The sequence below is a fragment of the Podarcis liolepis genome (genome assembly GCF_965112155.1).
Source record: "Podarcis liolepis genome assembly, chromosome: 16".
Classification (NCBI taxonomy): domain Eukaryota; kingdom Metazoa; phylum Chordata; class Lepidosauria; order Squamata; family Lacertidae; genus Podarcis; species Podarcis liolepis.
Window position 1 is genome coordinate 32,262,502 of NC_139567.1, and position 20,234 is coordinate 32,282,735.

Genomic DNA, 20,234 nt, shown 5'->3' on the forward strand with positions numbered 1-20,234 from the left:
GTGAATCTGTCACAGGGGGGTCAGAATGCGACCTTCTAATGTGCACCTTTGGGGACCTCTCGCAAGTGTGAGGAGAGCGAGATGCGTTGGAAACTTGGGGGGCAGACATCTCCTCGGTTGTTCTGTTTGAATCCTGCCTTTGCGGAAAAGGGAAAAAAGGAGAAAGAGACCTGAAGCTGGCTGCCGTTTTTTAGCACCGGCGGCAGCAGAAATTTCCTGGGTTGATCTTGGCCTTTTTGTCTGTTGTGACATGGGCTGAGGGGAAATGGTATTTTGCTTTGCTTTCCCTCTTGGAACCTGATTGGGCCAGCCCGGCTGCAAAAGGGGGTTCCCTGGATTTGTGGCAGAAAGGGATATCCCAGCCCTGTTTAGGCGTGCCGTTTATTCGGCTAGGAAGCAGAAAGAGTTCACGCAGGGCTAGCTGTTGTCTCTTGTTCATGGGTGGAGCCTGCAAAATTGCAAATGCAACAGAAAAAGAGGAGGGCGGGTAAGCAAAAAAAAAAAAGTAAACACTGTGCAGCTGGGTGTGAGCAGGCAAATAAGGTCCAGGATTTCCTGAAAGCTGTAGCACGCCAGGAGCTGGTGGTTTAGAAGTCTTTGAGCTTCTTCACATTCTACGAAAGGCCAAAGGCCCATCTAGTCCATCAGCCTTTTTCTCGGCTGCCGAGTTTTTATTTTTCTCCCCCGCCTACCCTCCAAAACAGATGCCTTTGCTGAATTTCCTCCAGATATTCTCGCATCCTTTTTGTTCTTGTGGCAGTCGTCGTCCCCGCACTCCCACAATGCCCTGGAAAGCCGCTAGCCCTGCCCTGGGGCATTGTGGGAGGCCGTGCAAGCGCCAACCAGGCTGCCAACGCAATTGCTTTGTTGCAGCAAATATCTACGGGCATCTCCCAACTTACGTGGGGGTTGCGTTCCCGGGTGAAATCAGGTACAGTGGGGAACACCATCTGAAAAACCTGTATAAACCCTTCTTTCTCAAAACCACCAACTCGCCACAGGTCGCAAAGGCTCCTGGGATTGCAGTTGCAAAGGCTTCTGGGATCACTAGCCGTTTCCCCGTTCTTTTTGAGCTGCTTTTACCCTTTTCGTGCCTTTTTGCCATTTAAAATTGATTTATTTAATTATTTTTTGGCATCTGGGCACAGGTGGGGAGATGCTTGCGTTATACTAGGGGCTGAACCCCCGACCTCTTCTCTCACAAATGCCATCTCTTCCCTCTCCACACAGACCTTTCCAAATCTCCGCTGGCTGCTCTGGGCCACCTGCCAGCCTGGACCTGGCTGATCGCCCAACATCCTCAGCTGCCCACCTCCACCTCTGGTCCCCCCCCCCCACAACACTGTTGCGATGACTCAGCAGCTCTGAAAGCCAGGTCTGCCATCGTGTTGCCGTTCATGTCGCCACCTGTTGGGAGATGGAGCGAACTGCAGCGTGACGACATCCTTAGGAAAATATGTATATTAGAGAGGTATTCAAACATTAGGAGGGGAAAAGAGAGAAGATGTGCTACTGCTGTACCTAATAGCAAGTCCTCAACCCTAAGGCGAGATTATGTGAAGGGTCTTTCATACCTCAGCAGTAGAGTGCCCATTTTTTTTGTAGAAAATTTTAATCACCAGCATCTCCATTTTTTTTAAATAAAAAAGCCAGATAGCAGGTGTTGGGTCAGACTGGAGAGAAGGAGAAGATGGAGCGGAAGAGGAGTCAGAGGCTGGAGGGACAACAAGGTTTAGTGAGCAGGAAGAGTCTGTGGCAGAGTGCAGTTCAGACTCTGAGGCTGAAGCAGAGGCTGGAGAGGAAGGGGGGTCCAAAAGGTGGCTGAGGAGGCCAGGGAGTCTCCCTCTTCTGCTGAGACCAGCTCCTCACCCTCCCCACTCCCCCGGTCTCTGAGAACGTGCAAATAAATGAAAAGAGCATAACAGAGATTAGTTGATGTGCCAATTAGGCATGGTAATTCTGTGCGGATCCTGCTTTTGCCAACAAAGAGTTAACTACAACTTGCATGGTGTGATTTACTGCAGGCTCCTCCTTACAGAAAAGGGACGCGGGTGGTGCTGTGGTCTAAACCACAGAGCCTAGGACTTGCCGATCAGAAGGTCTGTTCGAATCCCTGCAACAGGGTGAGCTCCCATTGCTCGGTCCCTGCTCCTGCCAACCTAGCAGTTCGAAAGCACGTCAAAGTGCAAGTAGATAAATAGGTACCGCTCTGGCGAGAAGGTAAACAGCGCTTCCGTGCGCTGCTCTGGTTTGCTAGAAGCAGCTTAGTCATGCTGGCCACATGACCCGGAAGCTGTACGACGGCTCCCTCGGCCAATAAAGTGAGATGAGCACCGCAACCCCAGAGTCATCCGCGACTGGACCTAATGGTCAGGGGTCCCTTTACCTCCTTACAGATGGGGACAAAGCTGGAGTGAGCTGGCTCTGCCTGTCATTGCTTCTGGCGCCACCTACTGTTAACTTCCCTGCCTTCTACCCTACCAGTTCCAAGGAGCGCCAGCTACAACACCCAGAGGTCCAAAGGTGACCAATCCCTGCTTTGGAACATTGGAGGGCCACCCAAATCAACAGTATCCTTTTGTGAGGCTCAAACAATGCACAATGAAAACATTCATGGAAAAGTTTGTTTTAATCCACAATAAAAAGATTGATTAAACCTTTAAAAAAGTTGACTTTCCTGCCGTAAAAACAAACAGCAGCGAGAGCATTCAAAGCCCTGCAGAAACAAATCTGCTCCAAGTACAAAAAAATACATTAAAATGTAGTTTGAGAAGGCCAGGGGAGAACAGACAGGTTTTCATTTGATGCCAAATGGATCTTAATGTAGATGCCAGGTAAGCCTAATTGGGGAGGATCTTCTTGTCGTCAGTTTCTCTGCCTTTGTCATAATCCAGTAAATTGGGGCCATCCCAATGAATTTGACCCTTTCTTTTATCCCTCCAACATTTAGCTTTGTTGGATGTCCACAAGTTCTAGTGTTGCGCGAGAAGGAGAAAACCTTTCCTCTATCCCCTTTCTCCATGCCCTGTATAGTTCTAGAACCTTCTGTCAGGTCACTTCTTTATTCGCCTTTTCTCTAAACCGGAAAGTCCCAAATGCTGCAACCGTTCCTCATAGGGAATCGCTCCTCCCTCTTCCACAAGATCTTGATGAAGCCCGAAACCTGGACGGCTTGCGTTCCTGCAAAAATATACATTAAAACAGCCTATGTATTGTTGCCATTATCACTTTTAATCCATAATTCCCTCAAAGGGAACGGGGAGCTGAGAACTGAGGGAGAAGTCGTCAGGCTGACATGTTGTGTTAAGCTGTCAGCTGCGGTTGACACACGGCAGTCTCCTTTTGTGACGTGGTTTCTCTCCCATTAATATGTTTGGGCTGGGGTTTAGCTAGTGAAAAGAACAATTCATTTTTCAGAGATACTCATCCAGGGGCAATTTCCCCAAAATGGTGTTGCTTGGGAAGGGCTGTTATTTTCTCTTCCTTGTCCTTAGCGATTTAACCCTGCTACGATTTGATTTGCGGCGTGTAGGGAGGGATCTGTGAATGGGCGGGAGGAGGCAGTCGTCTTGTCTCTTGCTTGCCTGGAAGAAGAAAGAGAGCCGGTGGTGGTGGTGTGGTGGTTAGAGTGTTGGCCTCTGATTCGGTGGACCAGGGTTCGAATCCCCATTCAGCCATGAAGCTCACTAGACGATCATGGGCCAGTCACTCACTCTCAGCCAAATCTACCTCACAGGGTTGTTGTGAGGAGAACTATGTGTGCCACCTTGAGCTCGTTGGGTAGAAGTGCAATAAATAAATGTGTCTGAATGAGTATGCGCCTACTGCGCAAAAGTTGCTTTCCTAGCCCCTCCTACTTTTGCCTCTGGCGCCTCCCACCAATGTATGTGGCTCCCTGAATGTTGCCTAGAAGGAAAAACATCTCTTGGGCTGAAACAGCTTTCCTGGTACCCCTTGTCTATGCATATATCTGTTCTGTGTCAGTTTCTTAAGTCTGATCAATTTTTGCCTTAAGAATGCCGTTTCTAGTAACAAATTCCCCATTGAAATTTGCATTTTAGGTATCGTATTTTATTTTAGCGTGTGCATTGCTGAATCTTTTACCTTAAAAGAAGCATTCTAATGCCTTGTGGTACTTTTTCCTTTGCAACGTTTGGAGAAGTGCAAAATCTGAAGGCCAAGCACATTAGTTTTTGAGGTGAGGAGACACGTCGGCCTCCATCAGAATCGGCAGTAAGTCGATAAGTTCACCAAAAGCAGCAAAAACCTGCTGCTACAAAGCATATGGCGATGGGTGTTAATTTGTTCATCTTCCTTCAAAGGAAGTGCAGTGAAGCACTCCTTATCTACAGCTCACCCCCATGCACCGCTTTGCATCAGAGATGCTCCCTAGGCCCGTATTGACCATGCCACGATATGTTTATTTCTTTCATTCAAGAAAGAACTTAACAAGCCTCGAGCTTCTAATCCCTATGACTGCAAAGATTGGCCAGGAGAAATCTGCACCACAGAGCAGTAGCGGGTGGGGGAAAGAAAGGTTCAGGAGAATTTCCTGTGTCCAAGGTGTTTTGTCTTTATGTTTTCCCCCTCCTTATGGCTAACAGGAGCAGAATGACTCCTGCAAGAGGCAAATGTATATATCCGGCCTGATTTAGGCAGGTTGCACCGGTGCAATTGGGCAGGCTGTCTTTGCAGGTACGAAATGCAAATATCCCTGCCCATGTTTATCCTCTCCATCACCTGCCCGTCACACATTTGCTTGTGAGGGATGCCGGGATGAGGTCTTCCCATTGCAAAAGGACGTTTGTTTGACTTGGCGGAGGCTGAAATGTCAGCGCTAGTCAAACACCAGCTGCAGTTGGAGTTCCAGTTGCCTAAGTGACTCCCAGACCCAATTAATCTTAGAGAAACTTAACCTGTGTGTGCCTGCAGCCGATTTCCCCCACGTTCCTTCTATGTTAAAGTAGCCTTTCCCAAATGGCAAGACTGAGAAAGGCAAAATTTGTTTTTGTATTTAGAAAAGAATTATTACTGTAACATTTTTAGTCCAACAAAGGACCCGTGTGTTGGTGGTCGTGTATCGATTGGACAAATGGTTGCTGGCTGTTCTCGATCTGAAATATTTCCAGCCATCGGGGGAAAATTATGTCTCTGATTTCAATCGGGTTAGCAGATATTTCAATTCGTCAACATGCAAACGTTTTGCAGCAAGGGGGGGTCATGCAAGTCTGTTGATGCAAATGAAAATACTCTGCCTCTGCGGTCGGAGGCAGCACTTCTTCTGAATTCCAGATGCTGGAACTGCAGCGGGAGAGAGGGGTCTTGTGTTCAAATCCTGCTTCTGGGTTTCCCACAGATATCTGGCTGGCCGCTGTTGAGAACAAGATAGCCCATTGGCAGTTGGTAGAGCATGAGACCCTTAATTTCAGATACACAGTTTGGGTTTGAGCCCCACGTTCGGCTAAATCAGGCATCCCCAACCTTTGGCCCGCCTGATGTTTGGGACTACAGTTCCCATCATCCCTGACCACTGGTCCTGTTAGCTAGGGATCATGGAAGTTGTAGGCCAAAATATCTGGAGGGCCACAGGTTGGGGATGCCTGGGCTAAATGATTCCTCTGTTGCAGGGGGTTCAACTAGTTGACCATCAGGGTTCCTTCTAACCCTACAATTGGCCTGATCCAGCAGCCTTTTTGTACCTAATAATAATAATAATTTATTTATACCCCATCCATCTGGCTGGGTTTCCCCAGCCACTCTGGGTGGCTCCCAGCAGAATATTAAAAACACGATCAAACATTAAAAACTTCCCTAAACAGGGCTGCCTTCAGATGTCTTCTAAAAGTCAGATAGTTGTTTATTTCCTTGACATCTGATGGGAGGGCGTTCCACAGGTCAGGCACCACCACTGAGAAGGCCCTCTGCCTGGTTCCCTGTAACCTTACTTCTCGCAGTGAGGGAACTGCCAGAAGGCCCTCGGAGCTGGTCCTCAGTGTCCAGGCAGACACTCCTTCAGGTATATTGGGCCAAAGCCATTTAGGGCTTTAAAGGTCAGCACCAACACTTTGAATTGTGCTTGGTAACATATTGGGAGCCAATGTAGGTCTTTCAGGACCAGTGTTAAATGGTCTCAGCGGCCACTCCCAGTCACCAGTCTAGCTGCCACATTCTGGATGAGTTGTAGTTTCCAGGTCACCTTCAAAGGTAGCCCCACGTAGAGTGCATTGCAGTAGTCCAAGCGAGAGATGACCAGAGCATGCACCACTCTGGTGAAACAGTCCGTGGGCAGATAGGGTCTCAGCCTGCGTACCAGATGGAGCTGGTAGACAGCTGCCCTGGACACAGAATTGACCTGCCCCTCCATGGACAGCTGTGATCCAAAATGACGTTCTTATGTTTTTCCCAAGCCACCCCAACGTTGTGCCTACCTCCATTTCTTTTTGCCAAAACCAGAGGGCAAGTACATTTTGTTTAGGGACAAACATGTGGGCCACATCTGGCCCAGGGGCTAGCATCCACTGTAATTAGAGAGCCAGCCTTTGCTTGGAGACAGCAAATATTTGCCTCCGCTGGCGCTGTGAATGTCTTCTGTGTTGCTCTCCTTGCTCATTGTTGCTCCGTTCTTCCACCGAAAGTGAAATTGCAAATTGTCTCTGATGACACTCTCACTCTCTCTTCTTCCGCAGGCTTTCCTCTTTTCAGAAAGAGGTTCGGTGTTGTCTGCAGCAGTGAGTCATTCGGGAGCTTGCTATGAATTGTGAACTCATTCACTGAATGCTAATCATGTAAAAAAAGAGTAAAAAATGAGCAGCTTGGTGGATGCCAGGAATTGACTCCCCTCCCCCAATATGATTCAGCTGTTTGCATTAAAAATTTGCTGCATAGTTTGAAGAGGATGGGCAGGGACAGGCGCATTTGTTCATTTCTACTCCGACTCATTTTGGCAAATTTTTAACCTATAATTTCATGCTGTTTTGTTACTGCATCAGTCTGAGATACTGTGTGTGTGTGTGTGTGTGTGTGGACAGATATTGATACAAATGTGCATTTTCTTGCTGAATCATAGAATTGTTGGAAGGGACCCTGAGGGTCATCTAGTCCAACCCTCTACAATTCGAGTCCTACCCTCCAGAGCAGGAGAAAACAAGCTTGCTCCATCTTCCATCTGAAAGCCCTTTAGATATTTGGCTATCATATCAAAATGCATGCTTTTGAGTCATTTAAGCTACCAAAGACTGTGATGCGCCATTTGGAGAAGCTCTGAATCAAGCAAATAGCCAAAAATTCCACTCTGAACATTCACTTTGAGAGGTGTGGCTAATCAGGGGCCCTGGGAGAGTCATGAGAATCCAGCTTCCACCAACCCCAGCTACCTTGACCAATCTTCAGGGATGTTGGGAGTTGTAATCCAGCGGCATCTGGAGACCACAGATTAGCCAACTCTGTTGCATGTTGTTGTCGTTTAGTCGTGTCCGACTCTTCATGACCCCATGGACCAGAGCACGTCAGGCACTCCTGTCTTCCACTGCCTCCCGCATTTGGTCAAACTCATGCTAGTAGTTTCGAGAACACTGTCCAACCATCTCGTCCTCCGTCGTCCTCTTCTCCTTGTGCCCTCAATCTTTCCCAACATCAGGGTCTTTTCCAGGGAGTCTTCTCTGCCCATGAGGTGGCCAAAATATTGGAGCCTCAGCTTCACAATCTGTCCTTCCAGTGAGCACTCAGGGCTGATTTCCTTCCTTGATCTTCTTGCAGTCCATGGGACTCTCAAGAGTCTCCTCCAGCACCATAATTCAAAAGCATCCATTCTTCGGCGATCAGCCTTCTTTATGGTCCAGCTCTCACTTCCATACATCACTACTGGGAAAACCATAGCTTTAACTATATGGACCTTTGTTGGCAAGGTGGAATGTGCAAATACCAAGTTCCAGGATACGGAACAGTGTGCAGTACTGGTCACCTCCCCTCAAAAATTATATTGTAAACTCGGGAAAAGGTTCAGAAAATGGCAACTAAAAACTATCAAGTGGGTGGAAAAATTCTCCAGTGCAAAAAGGTTGCCCTTTTGGGGACTTTTTAGTTTAGAAAAAAAATGGTTTTCTTCCTCTCATAACACTAGGGCTTTTAGACCTCCAATGAAATTGAATGGTGGAAGATTCAGGACAGATAAAAGAAAGCATACCCTCCAACATTTCACTGATGAAAATAGGGATGTGCTATTTTTGTTGTTTTTGTTGGCTTGTGTTGTTGTTGCTGATGTTGTTATACCCTGCCCATTTGACCGGGTTGCCTCAGCCGCTCTGGGTGGCTTCCAATATATATAAAAACACAATTAAACATTAAAAAAACCTCCCCTATACAGGGCTGCCTTCACATGTCTTCTAAGGGTTGTATAGTTACCAGTCTTCTTAGCTCGGGAGTTACATAACTCCATACCCTCCAACATTTCTCTAATAAAAATATGGACGTCCTAAGGGAAAGTGGGGCATTCTGGGATCAAATCAGAAACCGGGGTGGCTTCTGTAAATCCGGGACTGTCCCTGGAAAACAGGGGCACATGGAGGGTCTGAGAAAGTCATTCATGCAGTGCATAGTTGAACTATGGAACGCCCTCCCTCAGGAGGCAGCGACAGTCAGCATCTTGGATGACTTTTAAGGAGACAGAAGCAGTGATGAACACAAGAGCGGAGAGTTGCTCCTGCTTTCGGGTCCCTGAAGGCATCTGGCTGGCTACTCTGAGAACAGGATGGGCCCTGGGCCTGATCCTGCAGGCTCTTCTTACGTTCATATGGTCCTACCTTACAAAGTGGTTGTGGGGAGAGAGAATGCATGTGAGGTGCTTTGAATGTTCTGAAGCACCATATAGCACTGCTAAATGCATTAGCGGGAGTCACGACGGTGGTTGCTGTGGAAACAGGCCACCCCGTGAGGCTCCCTCTGGAAAACATTGGGGAGGGGGAGGATTATCTTTGGGGGAATTGGGGGAAGTGTTCAATGGGGGAAAGAGGAATGAGAAGCGATGAAGTGGCATGTGGGGTGTTTTTTTGGGCAGGGGAGGAACAGGCACCCACCCGCTTTTCAAGAGCACCCAGACTTGCACAGCATTGAAATGGCAAAGATTCAGCCAGTGTCCATTTTATTCAGAGCTTTGCACATGTCTCGATGCAGTTCAGCAACTCCTTTTCATATTGTACATATAGTGCGCAACACCTGGAGATTTTGAAACTGTTGAGTGCTTTAGAAATGCTTCAAAATATATAATCTCCAGACACGGGGGCAACATTTTTGAAGACATAAGTCCACAGGCTAACACCAGGCCATCCACTTCTCAGATGTGTCCTAGTGCATGGTTTCCCAAACTTGGGTCTTCAACTGTTTTTGGACTACAACTCCCATCATCCCTAGCTAGCAGGACAAGGGATGGTGGGAATTGTAGTCCAAGAACAGCTGGAAACTCAAGTTTGGGAAACAGTGAGTATGTGAATGTATCATCTAACATAAAAAAATTCCTTCCAGTAGCACCTTAAAGACCAACTAAGTTAGTTCTTGGTATGAGCTTTCGTGTGCATGCACACTTCTTCAGATACACTGAAACAGAAGTTGCCAGATCCTTCTATATAGTGAGAAGGTGGGGAGGGGTATTACTCAGAAGGGTGGTGGGAATGGGAGATTGGCAGATAGCTGAGATGAGCCTGTTGATGACTCTTAACGACTGCAATAGGTCTTACAGGAAAAGGCAAGGGGTGAGAAGGTGAGAAATGGCTTAGTCATGTATAATGAGATAAGAATCCAATGTCTTTGTTCAGTCCAGGTCTCTCCATGGTTTTAAGTTTGGTAATGAGTTGCAATTCAGCAGCTTCTCTGAAGTTCACTATATAGAAGGATCTGGCAACTTCTGTTTCAGTGTATCTGAAGAAGTGTGCATGCACACGAAAGCTCATACCAAGAACTAACTTAGTTGGTCTTTAAGGTGCTACTGGAAGGAATTTTTTTATTTTGACTATGGCAGACCAACACGGCTACCTATCTGCAACTGGTATCATCTAACAATGAGAGATTTGGATTGTGTGTTTGGTCTTTTTGCAAATCAATGACTGCCCTTTTTCTTTCCCACTCTTTCCCGTCCGTGACTGCTCTCCGCTGGAAACCTGCAGAACTCCCTGCTGAAGAAGGTACGCAGACTTCCTGTTATCCAGCTTGGTCATGAAGAGCTGCTTTGTTATACGTGGGTTGGGTTGGCGGAGGAAGGAGGAGAAGGAAGGGGAGCTTGGTGATTCTTGAGCTGTGGTTCCTACATTGCGGGGGGTAGGAGTAAATGAGGCATCTATTCCATGCTCAGACAGCTCATTCCAATGTGGCACCCTTGAGATGTTGTTGTCTCTCATCATCCCTGACTACTGGCCATTCCAAAATGCACTGTGTGGGAGCAGTAAAATGTCCCCAGAAACCATCTATGTAAGCACCCACCGCATATAGAAATCTAGCGTGTCAAGAGGGAGGATTCTAGCCTGGCAGTCAAAATTTCTTTGTGCCAGAGATTTTGTCTTTCTTCTCCTCCACCAACACTCTGGTGGTACGACACAAGAATAGTGTGGCCACTTTATCTGTTGTTCATGTAGTCAGGTGAGTTCAGTGGTATATTCTTCAGTCCCAGGTGGGTGCATTGGCACAGGACTAGAGCCTTAAAGCACAATGTTAGACTTGCCTGCTCAGAAGTAAATCTCAGGCTGGTGGATATGACATTACAGCCTTAGGGTTGTATCGAAATGCTAGCCATGCTCAGGGTAGACCCATTGAAATGAGTGGGCCTAAGTTAGCCACATCCATTAATTTCAGCAAGTCTACTCTGGAGTAAATCGGATGCAACCCACATACATTATTGGGGTGGAGAGATGGGTTTGTGGGGCAAAGTCACTCAGTGGTTAGAATTCTGCATTTTTGAAGGACTGAAGATAATTCTGGCTTTTGTTTTTCATTGTTCTTCCTAGGAAAATCGCTCCTGGAGCTGATATTAGAGCAGTTTGAAGACCTCCTAGTTCGGATCCTCCTCTTGGCTGCCTTCGTTTCCTTTGTAAGTACAGTGGTACCTTGAGTTAAGTACTTAATTCGTTCTGGAGGTCCATTCTTAACCTGAAACTGTTCTTAACCTGAAGCACCACTTCAGCTAATGGGGCCTCCTGCTGCCGCCGCCGGAGCACAATTTCTGTTCTCATCCTGAAGCAAAGTTCTTAACCTGAAGCACTATTTCTGGGTTAGCGGAGTCTGTAACCTGAAGCGTATGTAACCTGAAGCATATGTAACCTGAGGTACCACTGTATGCTGCCAGATAATCCTTCTTCCTGATGTTAAGTCAGTGAGTCTCTGAGCCCAAGACTACATTCTGGGGCCACTTTGACTGCTCGTTCCTCAGGGCTTCTTTTCCCTCTACAGATTTTGTTTTTGGTATTCGTGCCAATCTTGGGATCCTCCTGAACGTGTGGGTGTGCCTCCTCCTTGATCCCCAGCGCCCCCATTTTGTTGGCGCTGGCCCGCTGAGATTGCTATGAAGGGGAGCATCATAAACCAATTTTAAGAGAAGCTGCTGTACAGGCGACTCCCCACCAACGCACACTCAACTTGTGTGCAACCGCATATACGCACAGCGCCAGGAAACATATAAATAGATTTAAACTGCAAAAGGACACAAGAAAGGGCAAAAACGGCCCCAAAAGAGCAGGAAAACTGTAAAGAAAATGGCGCGAAAAGAGCAGGGACATGGTTGCCAATCCCAAGAGTCTTTGCAAGTAAAATCCCATGAACCTTTGAGGGCTATGGAGAGTTGGAGTTTGAGAAAGGTTTGGAGGGAGCGATTGTGGGGGCATTTGCCACCATTCATACCAGTCTGTTTCCAGAGGTTTAGACAGTATTTCCACTATTTTTGTGCACATGCAAGGGAACGTAACCCCTGCGTAAGTGGGGAGTCGCCTGTATGTGTAAATGTAATAATTATGGACAACATTGTTTATTGATGGCATTCATATCTCACCTTTGGCCTACATGGGTCCTTCCATCCCTCCTCATTTAATCCCCACAACAACCCTCTGAGGCAGCGGCGTAGCGTGGGTTGTCAGCACCCGGGGCAAGGCAAGTAATTTGCGCCCCCTAACCCGGGGCAAGGCAAGTAATTTGCGCCCCCTAACCCCTAACCTGCCGCCGCTGCCAGCTTCTTCTTGCTGCTGCCTGGTCTGGTCTGGTGTGGTTCTCTCCCGCGCTCAGTGCTGCGCTGGGCGGCCGCTGCACTGTCCCTCCCCCAAATAGTCCCTCTCTCTCTCTCCGCACCGCACGCCTGGCACCCACCCCTTCCACAGTGGGCAGCGACCCAGCGGCTCGGATCGGATTCGCACAGCCAGCACTGCAGTGAGAGAGAGTGAGTGAGCCAGGTAGGGGCAGAGAGCTGCGAGTGCGAGCACCCCCCCCCAGATGTTGCGCCCGGTGCGGCCGGCCCCCCTGCACCCCCCACGCTACGCCACTGCTCTGAGGTAGGTTAGACAGGAGAGACAGTGACTGGGCTGAAGGTCACCCAGAGAGCTTCATGTCTGAGTGGGGATTTGAACCTGGGTCTCTCCCAAGTCCTAGTCCAACACTTTAACCACTATACCACACTGCCTCTTACTGATGCTTCCACCACTAGCACTCCAAGGGACCACGAGAAAGTGGGCAGACCATCAGGGACATGTGCAGGGACAAGCAGAGATGTGGCTTGCTTTAAACAACCTCCAAAAACCGAATCTGAAATTTTACAATATCCAGTTTTTCCTTTCCTTCCCCCACCGCCAGTTTGCAGAATTAAAATATTTTGAATAAAAGAGTTATAAGTCCTGGTGGGTTGCCTTCCTCGCTCGCTCTCCCCACCCCACACACACTTTGTTTCCTTATTAACAGCCAATTACTTAATCTGATAAAAATGAGAATACAGAGAGCTGAACAGCACGGTGGGAATTCAATGGCGCTTTCACAAATCGGTCTGCTCTTTCTCCAAGCGTAGCATTAACACAACAGGTCCCTGTTTCTTTGCTTTTCGACTTGGCTTTTCCGCTCGAAGAAAAAAAGGGAGAATTACGCTCTGCAGCTGCTCGGGGAATATTTCCCGAGGAAAATTCAGCCAAAGTAGGAGTTAAAACACACACACACAAAATGACTAGTAACAGAGAGTTAAGTAGATTTCTGTTTGATGACCGCTGTCTCTCTTTCGATCGAATACAAGGCTGGAAAGGGTTTCTGTGTGGTTTGGTTTCTGTTCTCACTGTACCCCCAGTTGGGAAAAATATACCGAATTTAGTGTGCCAAAAAGCACCCAGCACTTAAATAAATAACCTACTTTTTAGCTCAGTTTTCAGATTAGCTGTTCAAAGCTTAGAGTGCCCAATGGTCAGTGGAAGCCATGGAGTATTTTAGGCATTGCCAAAAAGCTGTGAACCTGGGCCAATTGCTGCCTCTCGGCCCTAGCCACAGGGTGGTTGTGGGGATTAATTGGGAGGTGGGGGAGAATAAGAAGAACTCTGTAACCCTCCCCCCTTGAGCTCCTTGGAGAGAAAAGCTGGGGTATAAATTCAGCAAATAAATAGTGGAGAAATGGCAGATGAAGATGATGGACTTTTGGGAGCTAGCCGACCTGACTGGAAGAGTCCGCAACCAGAAGGAGAAGGAGCACCAGGAGGAATGGAAGAAATTTAAAGACTATTTAGCTAAATATGCTAAGATATTTAAATCCTAGGCCCATCTAGTACTTGCAAGTAGTTCTATTTGCAAGTACTAGATGGACCTAGGATTTAAATATGGGATGTTATAGAATAATATGTTAATATGTTTAAAGTTAAAATGAAAAGAAAGAAATACCGTATTTTTTGCTCTATAAGACTCACTTTTCCCTCCTAAAAAGTAAGGGGAAATGTGTGTGCGTCTTATGGAGCGAATGCAGGTTATGCAGCTATCCCAGAAGCCAGAACAGCAAGAGGCATTGCTGCTTTCACTGCGCAGCGATCCCTCTTGCTGTTCTGGCTTCTAAGATTCAGAATATATTTCTTCTTGTTTTCCTCCTCCAAAAACTAGGTGCATCTTGTTGTCTGGTGCGTCTTATAGAGCGAAAAATACGGTATGTTAATTGACTAAGTAAATTTTATGTGAAAATAGTTTTGGAAAACTGCTACAATGATGTACATGGAAACTCAGCCAGGGGGATTTGAGGAAGTCACCTAACAATGTTAACAAAAGTGGAATTATTACAGTTAGGATCTATGTTTGTTTGTTTGTTTATATTTGTTGATATTTTGTTATAAATTCAGAAAATTAAATTTTTTTTGAATGAATAAATAAATAAATAAATAAGATAAGATAAGGTAAGGTAAGGTAAGGTAAGATAAATATACTCTAACCACTGAGCTCATGGCCCTTCCTTCCTCTTCTCTCTTCCCTCTGCAGATCCTGGCCTGGTTTGAGGAAGGGGAAGAAACAGTGACGGCTTTCGTGGAACCCATTGTCATTATCATGATCCTCCTTGCCAATGCAGTGGTGGGAGTGTGGCAGGTAAGGTGGCACCTTGGAGCGTGACTTGGGGGAGGCCACCTTGTTTCCCATCATGCAATGTGGGGAACCTTTCCCAGGCCGGGGGCCGCATTTCCTCACAGGCACAATCTCCGCATGTCTGTGGCAGGTGTGGCTGGAGGCCGAAGTGGGTGGGACAATCGGCGTGGCACACAGAGCTCAGCCGGTCAAGCATGAGACCCGTAAGCTCAGGGCTGTGGGTTCAAGTTCCGCGAGGGGCAAAATATTCCTGCATTACAGGGGATTAGACCCCCGGGGGGTCCCTTCCAGCTCTACGGTTCTATGATTCTGACTCCTGCTGTTGCACAATGTTATTATTACAGTTAATTTGTTTATCGCGTTCTAAACTGCCACCTCAAGGCTGTTTATGCATAAGACAAGTAAGAAAGGTTTGAAAAAGCAAAAGCGGATGCCTTTAAAGCAAGACTAAAACCCCAACAAATGGATACTTGTGGTAAAGAATCCTTTATCCAGCTGGGGAAGGCTATTGGAACGAAATGTATTCAGTTGTTTCCAGAAGGTGCAGAGTGGGGGCCTGTCGACAGGAATGCTGTTCCACAGAACAGGGGCAGCACCCTTAAGGCCCTGCTCAGAGTTCCTGCAGAGTGGGGCTCCTGAGATTTATGGACTTTGCAGGAGAAGCTCCCCTGCAGGCCACAGTGATCTACTGGGTGTCTGAGAGAAGCACCTTTGGGTGGGCTAGCCAAATGAACAAATGGAGAGAAGGCCACCAGAACAGGGCTTTTTCCTTGTGGGGCATAGGCACCCAAAGAGAATGGATACCTGAAGCAACTCATTGAGGGATTTCAATTTTTTCTGAAGGTTCTTATGGAAAGCTGCTAACGGGGGGGGGGGGGGGAGAGACTGCCCGTCTCTAGCCCCCTCCCCAATTAATGTGAAAACTGCCCGTCTTTGCAGGAGAGGAATGCAGAGAGTGCGATTGAAGCCTTGAAGGAATATGAACCAGAAATGGGGAAGGTGATCAGGGCCGATAGGAACGGAGTTCAGCGGATCCGAGCACGCGACATTGTCCCAGGAGATATTGTAGAGGTGGCAGGTATGACCTTCCTTGCTTTGTGTGCGTTTGTTTTTGCCTTGTGCTTCTTACTTTTTCGGGTGATGAACTGCGAAGAATTGTTCCCTAGCCAATCCACAATTCCTTTTTGCATATCTAGAGTTGCAGCAACTTTCTGGACCCCAATTCCCATCGTTCCTGGTCCTTGGCCATGCTGGCTGCTGGGGCTGCTAGGGTCTCCTGCGCCATCTGCTTTTCCTCCAAGGAGACCTCAGGTTTTAACTCTAGGCAGGGCTGAATCCTGGCAATGTGCTAATAAGGCTTTAGTGAACCTGGAATCCAAGAGAATTCCTGGATTGATTGATTGATTGATTCATTACATATATACAGTATTACACCAGGGGAGCTCAAGGTGGCATGCATAGTTCTCCTCCCATTTTATCGCACAACAACCCTGTGATGTAGGTTAGGCTGAAAGTGAGCGACTGGCCCAAGGGTCACCCAAGTGAGCTCAGTGGGGATTTGAACCCTGGTCTCTCCCAAGAATCACAAAACAGAGAAACCAGTAGGAGAACACTTCAATCTCCCAGGACATTCTATACAAGATCTCAAAGTAGCTGTTTTACTACAAAGGAATTTCAGAAATAGACTGGAAAGAGAAGCTGCTGAATTGCAACTCATTACCAAACTTAAAACCATGGAGAGACCTGGTCTGAACAGAGACATTGGATTCTTATCTCATTATACATGACTAAGCCATTTTTCACCTTCTCACCCCTTGCCTTTTCCTGTAAGACCTATTGCAGTCGTTAAGAGTCGTCAACAGGCTCATCTCAGCTATCTGCCAATCTCCCATTCCCACCACCCTTCTGAGTAATACCCCTCCCCACCTTCTCACTATATAGAAGGATCTGGCAACTTCTGTTTCAGTGTATCTGAAGAAGTATGCATGCACACGAAAGCTCATACCAAGAACTAACTTAGTTGGTCTTTAAGGTGCTACTGGAAGGAATTTTTTTATTTTGACTATGGCAGACCAACACGGCTACCTATCTGTAACTCTCCCAAGTCCAGCACTCTAACCGCTACACCACACTGGAATTCATGGCACAGCTAACCAAAACAATAAGGAATCAGAACAGGGGAAGTCTCCTTTCACCCCTATTTAATCAGTTATCAGATGCAAACAGTTTCTGCTTGTGAACCATATTGTTGTCCTTTTTCCTTTCACAGTTGGTGACAAGGTGCCTGCCGATATCCGGATCATTGAGATCAAATCAACGACGTTACGAGTAGACCAGTCCATTCTCACTGGTGTGTGTCTGTGTTTTTCCTGTGCTACCCTGAGAACCTTCCTTGGTGCCTGCTGACGCACCCTGCCCCCCCCTGATTTATCTTTTTCACTTTGGGCGCAGCAAGACCAGCCCAGATAACTCAGAAGGGTCGTGGGTGGCGCTGTGGTCTAAACCACTGAGCCTCTTGGGCTTGCCGATCGGAAGGTCGGCAGTTCGAATCTGTGTGTTGCGGTGAGCTCCCGTTGCTTTGTCCCAGCTCCTGCCAACCTAGCAGTGTGAAAGCACATCAGTGCAAGTAGATAAATAGGTACCGCTGTGGCAGGAAGGAAAACGGTGTTTCCGTACGCTCTGGTTTCCGTCACGGTGTTCTGTTGCACCAAAAGCGGTTTAGTCATGCCGGCCACATGACCTGGAAAGCTGTCTGTGGGCAAATGCCGGCTCCCTTGGCCTGAAAGCAAGATGACCACCGCAAGCCCATAGTCACCTTTGACTGGACTTAACCATCCAGGGGTCCTTTACCTTTAGCTAGCTCAGTTGGTAGAGCAGGAGTCTCTTAATCTCAGGGTTGTGGGTTCAAGCCCCACGTTGGGCAAAAAGATTTCTGCCTTGCAGAAGGTTGGACTTAGATGACCCTCGTTGTTATTCTATGTTTCTACAGGAGACTCAGCTGGTCAGAGTCATAAAATTGTCCAAACCCCTGCAATGCAGGAATCACTACTTACCCTGCTTTTTGCTAGATGTTTGTTGTATTTATTAAATTTATAGCCCACTTTTCCTCCTAGGAACAAAGAGGGGTATACATGTTTCTCCCTCCTCCCTCTCTCCCCCTGTCTCTGTTTTCTCCTCATTCTGTACAAGTTTGAAATCCTTGTAATTATGCTCAACATCGTTTTTCCTTCGCAGGTGAATCTGTTTCTGTCATCAAACACACAGATCCAGTCCCTGACCCCAGGGCTGTCAACCAGGATAAAAAGAACATGCTTTTTTCTGTAAGTACCCTCATGCCTAAAGTAGTCACAAGAGGCTGTGATGGCCATCAACCCAGAGGGCTTTAAAAGAGGATTAGAACAGTGTTTTTCAACCTTTTTTGGGCAAAGGCACACTTGTTTCATGAAAAAAATCACGAGGCACACCACCACTGTGTGCGGAGAGGGAGATGTCAGAGCCCCGCTGCTCTCTATGGGGAACCGGATGAGAGCAGACCGTCTGTCCGCTCTCATCCGATCCCATTCGATCTGATCCCCACCCAGGACGGATGGAAAATAGGGTGGACACAGTTCGGCGCCCGCCTAGTGGACGAAAATTTGACTTTTAAAAAAAATCTTTCGAATTTTTCAGTTTTTCCATGGCACACCAGGCAACATCTCGCGGCACACTAGTGTGCCGCGGAACAGTGGTTGAAAAACACTGGATTAGAACAATTCATGGAGGACAAGGCTATCTGTGGCTATTCTTTGGGAGGGGGGTGTATTAATTTGAATTCTTGGAGGCCATGTCATGGAGGACTGTGCAATTCATGGAGGGGAGGCCTGGTGGCAGTGAAGAAGCAACCTTTGGGTAACTCTTCCACCTCAGAGTTAGGCCACAGTCGCGCCAGATATTTAAAGCATTATGATGCAACTTTAAACGTTCATGGCTTCCCCCAAAGAATCCTGGGAACTGTAGTTTGTTAAGGGTGCTGAGAGTTGTCAAGAGTTGCCCTGTTCCCCTCAGAAAGCTGCAGTCCCTAGACTGGTTTAACAATGAACCCCCCTTTCCCAAGGGATTCTGGGAATTGTAGCTCTGTGAGGGGAATAGGGCAACCTCCTAAAACCCTCAGCACCCTTAACAAACTCCAGCTCCCAGAATTCTTTGGGGGAAGCCATGGCTGTTTAAAGCGGTATAACGGTGCTTTTTACATGTGCGAATTTGAGCTTAGTTTGTGTAAACAGGCCCTATCCCCCCCTAAACAGAACTACAAGAGCTCTGCTACAGGGTTTGGCTGCTTGTGTAGCTCAGCTTGATGCAGGCCTCATCCTCACCATACATTAAAAGCACTATAATACCACTTCAAACAGTCATGGCTTCCACCAAAGAATTCTGGGAGCTGGAGTTGTTAGGTGGCCCCTGTTCCCCTCACAGAACTACACTTCCCAGAGTGGTTGAACAAACAACTCTTTTTTCACAGGGAAAAGCACTATCTAAACCCTGACTAGGGCTGGTGGAAGTTATCATTTGGAAACATCTGGAAGGCACCGGGTTGGGGGAGCCTGATTCAGTCCCCTGGAAACCCCATTTAAACATTGATCACCCCCACTAATTGCTGAGGAATAATAGCAAAAATAATAATACATGAAACAGCCCTATTTCTTATCTCCAGGGCACCAACATCGCTGCAGGAAAGGCGGTTGGCGTCGTCATTGCCACGGGAGTGTACACCGAAATCGGGAAGATCAGGAACCAGATGGTCGCTACCGAGCCTGAGAAAACCCCCCTGCAGCAGAAGTTGGACGAATTCAGCCAGCAGCTCTCGAAAGTCATCTCCCTGGTCTGCATCGCCGTATGGGTCATCAACATCAGCCACTTCAGTGACCCCGTGCACGGTGGCTCCTGGTTCCGTGGGGCGATATATTACTTCAAGATTGCCGTGGCCTTGGCCGTGGCAGCAATTCCTGAAGGGCTTCCGGCGGTCATCACCACCTGCTTGGCGCTGGGCACCCGTCGGATGGCCAAGAAGAACGCCATCGTGAGGAGCCTCCCTTCCGTGGAGACCCTTGGCTGCACGTCGGTCATTTGCTCTGACAAGACGGGCACTTTGACGACCAATCAGATGTCCGTGTTCAGGGTGAGTCGTGGGCACAGTGGGCTGGGTCCTGCCCTCTGGTTTCCTTGTGAAAATTGCGATAAGTCCCCCCCCCCCCGAAAGGGAAGCCTCTTGGCGTTACTTCAGGAAACCTTTTAAACCCAGTTGAACTTTGTTTTGCTGGTAAGATTTCTGCTTCATCGTTGGCAGATGGGGAAATGAACGTGGTACAGTCCCCGCAGAAGGACTGTACCACCTCAAGCTAGGACTTGAATTACTGGCAAATAACCAGAAAGGACCAGCTTGCTTGACTTGAGTGATTGACCTCCTTAGCTACTGTTTGGGAAGGCTGCAGAGGAGACGCGGTTTTGCAAAAAAACGGGTGGGAAGTCATAAGATCTACGTCGATCTTAACAGGTACTTCGTAAACCCCATCCCACATAAACGCCTTGCATTTGTCACAAGAAGATTTAACCCAAAGATCCATGTGGGAGCCCATTTCTGGAAGCACGTCTCTCATTTTGTTCCAGCTGGTGAACGTTAACGCTTGCAAGGATGTGTT

General features: G+C 47.6%; 1 protein-coding gene across 2 annotated transcripts in view; it reads left to right on the forward strand.

The window, feature by feature from the left end:
• ATP2A3 (ATPase sarcoplasmic/endoplasmic reticulum Ca2+ transporting 3) overlaps positions 1 to 20,234 on the forward strand; it is an 87,877-nt gene that overhangs the window by 27,526 nt on the left and 40,117 nt on the right. Inside the window, exons 2-8 of one of the 2 annotated variants that reach the window (XM_083479202.1) lie at positions 10,155 to 10,172; positions 10,989 to 11,071; positions 14,458 to 14,562; positions 15,499 to 15,637; positions 16,829 to 16,909; positions 17,794 to 17,879; positions 19,250 to 19,714. In XM_083479202.1, coding sequence (XP_083335328.1) covers positions 10,155 to 10,172; positions 10,989 to 11,071; positions 14,458 to 14,562; positions 15,499 to 15,637; positions 16,829 to 16,909; positions 17,794 to 17,879; positions 19,250 to 19,714 — 977 coding nt within the window. The remainder of the gene's footprint in view (positions 1 to 10,154; positions 10,173 to 10,988; positions 11,072 to 14,457; positions 14,563 to 15,498; positions 15,638 to 16,828; positions 16,910 to 17,793; positions 17,880 to 19,249; positions 19,715 to 20,234) is intronic. The other variant, XM_083479203.1, reaches the window with a different exon arrangement.